The 5,421-nt window shown below is 41.3% G+C and overlaps 2 protein-coding genes across 2 annotated transcripts in view; one reads left to right on the forward strand and one right to left on the reverse strand.

Annotated features, from left to right (window-relative positions):
* The first annotated feature begins 811 nt into the window (after positions 1-811).
* SARC_00235 (hypothetical protein) lies at positions 812-2,408 on the forward strand. Its single transcript, XM_014306091.1, has 2 exons — positions 812-975; positions 1,742-2,408. Exons 1-2 carry the CDS (start codon positions 870-872, stop codon positions 2,002-2,004), a joined length of 369 nt encoding a protein of 122 aa, XP_014161566.1. The 5' UTR covers positions 812-869; the 3' UTR covers positions 2,005-2,408.
* Positions 2,409-2,674: 266 nt separating this feature from the next.
* SARC_00236 (hypothetical protein) overlaps positions 2,675-5,421 on the reverse strand; it is a 4,025-nt gene continuing 1,278 nt past the window's right edge. The window contains exons 2-4 of the mRNA XM_014306092.1: positions 4,271-4,407; positions 3,433-3,531; positions 2,675-2,988 (exon numbers count right to left, since the gene is read on the reverse strand). Coding sequence (XP_014161567.1) covers positions 2,851-2,988; positions 3,433-3,531; positions 4,271-4,407 — 374 coding nt within the window. The 3' untranslated portion in view covers positions 2,675-2,850. The remainder of the gene's footprint in view (positions 2,989-3,432; positions 3,532-4,270; positions 4,408-5,421) is intronic.

Consider the following 5,421-nt stretch of genomic DNA (forward strand, 5'->3'; position numbering starts at 1 on the left):
ATGAGCGCAGGGCGGACAGCGCGATTCTTGACTAGTTTACACACATATAGTGGAGCTCGATTTTCTTACTTGTGACAAGTTCGACGAATTCTCCACAAACCATCACCCCTAGCCATTCGCGGATGTATCTCTCACTTAAACTTGTGTGTTCGGCCAAATCAGAAGACCTCCACCTCGGTCTTTTGAGAGTAAGTTCACGCATGTGTGTGAATAGTTTTAGCTCGTGTCCAATCGCAACGCACTGGTTTAGAGCGCCGGCTGTTAGCATGTCATTGAACCTGCTTTGAAACGCTTTGCTCTTCTCCTTGTCGATAGGACGCGAGTGTTGATGGGGTTCATTCTCGGCCATATTTGAATGTATAAGTGCAGATGAAGTGTTGGTTGTTGTTACTAAAGCGTATTCTTGTGGATATATTTTATATACCCGAATATTAGATACGTATAGAATACATCAGTGTGTGCGAAAGTTGCGCACCCGCACACCATATGTCGAACCCAGCTGGATTCCCACAAGCCTCAGAAATTACATTTCTCATTAGCTTTGCATGCCGTCTGAGGCTCTGAGCCAGGGCCCGTGCTTCAAGGCTGTTCGTTCATTATGATGCCTGATGGTATGATTGGTATCCACTCACTTCTATTTCGGATTTAGATAATACTTTTATGATGACACATATTTGACACATAAATGCCACCCAAATATATGACAGCAATGTGCATAGTTACAAGCTCCTTGACTTGTGTAGGGCCCTGCATCGTACAATAAAGTATATATCTATATATTTAGCAGAATTACACGCTAAAATAGTTACATCGTAAATGTTCTGGATACTCGAACACTTCAAACTAATTGGACCATTCCATTCGACGATATGCTGCTTTCGCGCAGCTTGAAGTTCTTCATGGGATTGTGTATGCTGGCGTTACTCGTAGCACCAATACAGCAGGTTGAAGCACTCCCTGGCTTCTGCAGATATTGTAAGCACGTCATGGTTTCTCTTAATTTTGTCCAGTTTTCAGGAAAGCATTGTGCGTATCATGTTTTGAGTGAATGTGTATTTGTTCACGTGGGTACGTGGTAGTACATATCTGGTGCTTGCTAGCCAAAGAAACTGTATATGTAGTGACAATATCGTATTCAGATGCCAGAAAACAGGTGGTTAGTGATTAGATAAAATGAACCATTGATGAAATAAATACAGGATATATCAGAACACTCTTTCCAAGTACTCAAATAGGCGTGCTTATGTAAGCCATTACAAGCATGCATCGCTTGGTGCCCTACCAATCTTTTAAATTGAAAATATTTCGAATTAATAAGCTTTTTCACAGCTTATTTATTCTCAGCTACAGTGTCTTTTAATATTTACAAACAGCTAGGCTCGCTCAATCCACGTGTCGTAGGAAATACAGTGGTTCTTATATTAAAAAGAGGTTGCATTTGATGCATGCTATAGGGTACGATCTTACCGATCGGCTTGACGACACTTACAATATATTTATCTATTTAGCTGGTGTGATACTCGTCTATACAAACCGAGGATCTGAAAAACTAGGCAGTACTTGCATACAACGAACACTTCTTATCAAAGCGAAAATTCGCTCGCACTATATCACAATCATTGTGTGCCCGATGGCCTAAACCCTAAATAAACACCGCACGGCCGGATGGCCACGATTTCGTCGTTATGTCTGCTTTGTATGTACTTACTACATATATGCAACGATTGTATACTCGTCCCAGGTGACTATTGCAGCTTCTGTACGGAATGCAAGGAGTGTCCGTGCGACCATACTGACACGTGCAAGATGTGTAAATACTGCAAATTCTGCACACTTTGCACCACATGCGACTACGTCTGTGTAGAGGGTGGTGTTGTCGATCGAGTGTCGTCGTGGTTCAGTCACTTCACCTCACCTGAGGAGATCAATGTCGATGACGAATCTCTTGAAAAGGAGTTGAAGCAGTTGGGCGTTAGTAAACCCAAACGATCAATTAAAATGTAAACAACGTTGAAGATGTAGTTTTGACCGATCGCAGGACCGTGTAGTAGCACGAAAACCCCTTTTAAGCAAGTATCGCCGCCAAAGTGGGATCACTCGCCACACTCCAGGCTCGCATAGAGACATCTATGCTCTCCTTGCCCCCCTGTAATTGGAGAGAATCGTTGTCTACACCCGAATTTACCTACAGTTGAACCTACAGGCGAATATATGAACGAGAACGACAATGTCCGTGGCATACCATACAAAATAATGTCACCATTGATAGTCAACTACTAAACCATCAATATAACTCTAAGCAATAATGTTAAACCCGCAGCATAGTTCCCGAAAATGCCTTCACGAAGACAAAGTTTCCTCGTGTCAGCAACTCTTAAGGCACTCCCTCGTTTCCAATTGAATAAAACCCTATCCTTCAGCATTGAATATAGTTTTTATCCGCCATGAGCTACCATGCGTATAAACCCGTGATAGTGAACCAAAAACAATCAGGCCGTGTGAAAGATCGCATAATCGTTTCTGCAGGCCATATGAGAATGATCAATAGTGAGAGAAGGAAGCCACTTCTAACTTGAAAACTTTCGCTTCTCGACCATCGAATGTTGCTTTGAATCTAATGAATCATGTAGATAGTAAATATGTAACTGCGAGGTGCATATAAGAGTTAACTTGCCAGTCCTTTACCTTTACTATCTATTGACTAAAATTTTCGCTTCTCGACCATCGAATGCTGCTTTGGATCTAATGGATCATGCAAATAGTAAATATGTAACTGCGAGGTGCATATAAGAGTTAACCTGCCAGTCCTTTACCTTTACTATCTTTTGACTAATTATCTCGATTATATTATTAGGCTGCCAAGTTTAGCTTTTTCCTTCGACTACCAGTGACGAAGAACCACCAACTACCCAAAATCCCAAAAAGTGACAACAGCCACCACCTCCCTTGTACATCATGCGCTCGCTGTACCTTCAGCTGCTCGACATACTACATTTGGACAATGAGAAAACAACGCATGTGAGAAATTATTATTTCGTTCAGATGTTGCATATGATATAAGCTGTAACAAGACTTGCTGATCTTTTCATCATCAATTGGGTGCATGCATGTATGAGTAAACACAGTGCATATCTACCATGCGAACACGCACTTGGACAGTCGAGGGATACATACGCATGTACGGCCGAACATCCCCGTCACGAGAATAGGTGACATACATTCAGTAGTACGTCATTAGAGCTATGTGACAACATGTTACATCAATGCCCAAGTACTTGCTATACAGCAGGCAAACAATAAATAGTTAATGTGCCTAAGTGAGCGGCACTGTTCACCGCCGCCAGACAAACAGCGGTAGCATCGATTGAACAGACATGCCTCGCTCTATCCTAGGCTATACCATGAGCATAAACGTGCAGAACATATACGTACCTTCGCGTTTTCCGCCTTCTTCTTCAGGAACTGCAAGTGTAGATCCCTGGCGCGTTGCAGGTCTTTCTCGCTCTCCATTCGCGTCGGCTTAAATAGACTCTGAAACAGTGTAAGAGCAAGAATACAATATTTGTTTATTCTATGAGATTAACCACAACGACAATACATGCCACATCATAGCCTTCTAAAATACATACATATACACAACCCGAACTCCCGGATCCATTATGCTAATCTGAGGCCGCCCAACCACAACGACAATACATTATCATAGCCGTCTAAAATAGATACATATGCACAACACGAACTCCCGGATCCATTATGCTAATCTGAGGCCGCCCAACAACAACGACAATACATGCCATATCATAGCCTTCTTAAATAGATACATATGCACAACACGAACTCCCGGATCCATTATGCTAATCTGAGGCCGCCCAACCACAACGACAATACACGCCATATCATAGCCTTCTAAAATAGATACATATACACAACCCGAACTCCCGGATCCATTATGCTAATCCGAGGCCGCCCAACCACAACGACAATACATGCCATATCATAGCCTTCTAAATAGATACATATTCACAATATGAACTCCCAACTCCCGGATCCGTTATGCTAATCTGAGGCCGCCCTGTGCGACCCTGGAAAGTGAAGACAGGTACATGGCACTAACTAGTAAAAGCCATCGAACCGAAAAGAGAGTACGTGCAGTGCTGAGGTGTGATCTGTGAGAAGCATCAAGCGCACGTGCATGCGAGAAATGTATATTCATCGTCTCGTATGCACAATATGCCAGCCCATAACATGATGTCTTCTATTGTGTACATACCGTGCCTGGATGATGCGATTTGCGAGCAACTGTCCCGATTCGATATTCCCTATTGTATATCAAACGCTTTGTTTCATCACCCAATGTCTCGTATGCCAAATTGATTGCGGCAAACTGTTCTGTCGTATCCGATTTACCTGATGTCGCAGAGAATTAAAGGTGTTCCGATCGGCTAGCAGTTTAGTAATCTGTGATTCAAGACGTTTAGTATATAGTTGGGAGAAGAACCAGTTCGCAAAAAATGCATGACAACAGTGAAAACCATGCACTCAGGTAAGGTGCTTCATTCATTTATATCATAGGAATGGACGCCTTGCAATGTACAATAGTTTCGCTAGAGAAGAAGCTAACGCTGAAAACCTACTTCGATCTTTGAGAGTGCCAGATGAATACATACGCATCCCATAATGTATATACGAGTACTAGCGGCCATGAATTGTGCGCATATGAAAAGAAATGCTATATCACCGCAAAAAAAAATTACAAATATACTTTTGAGTACGTGGGCTATGCACATGTAGAAGAACATACGCACGCTCAATTGTTCTTGACAGTACCACCACTATTCATTGACATCAAACTCTTGGGCTAAACATACACACATGCGCACATCCCTTTTAAATACATATCGTTAGGAATTGGCAAACTATTCTGGTTCTACGACGATCCATGCATCAGTCGACATTAAATAATCACGACATGTCAGTCAATTTCCGCACGGATACATGTTTATTTAGAATGTACACATATATTCCAAAATGCATACACATACATCAATGCATACGCATGTGTGCAATTTCAGATAAAAACAAATAGGCATATATATAAAACGTACATAGTCAATTTCAATAGGTGTTTCAATTTCGTCGAGAAACAATCGTTCATTTCACAAGATCAAAGTAGTCAAACATACGGGATACGGACAGAAAATTATGCATGCATCAACTATTTGACCAGACACCTTGTAAATAATCACAAATCAACTATGGACTCTACAGAAACCAACCAAAATGAGTCCATGAGATTATATGAATAAGTATATATATTCAAGCGTGTCTATATATATATATATATATATATATATATATATATATATGTGTGTTGTGTTGTGTAGTGTGTAGTAGTAGTGTAGTTGTAGTAGTGTAGTATGT

This window comes from Sphaeroforma arctica (genome assembly GCF_001186125.1).
Source record: "Sphaeroforma arctica JP610 unplaced genomic scaffold supercont1.6, whole genome shotgun sequence".
NCBI classification, from domain to species: Eukaryota; class Ichthyosporea; order Ichthyophonida; genus Sphaeroforma; species Sphaeroforma arctica.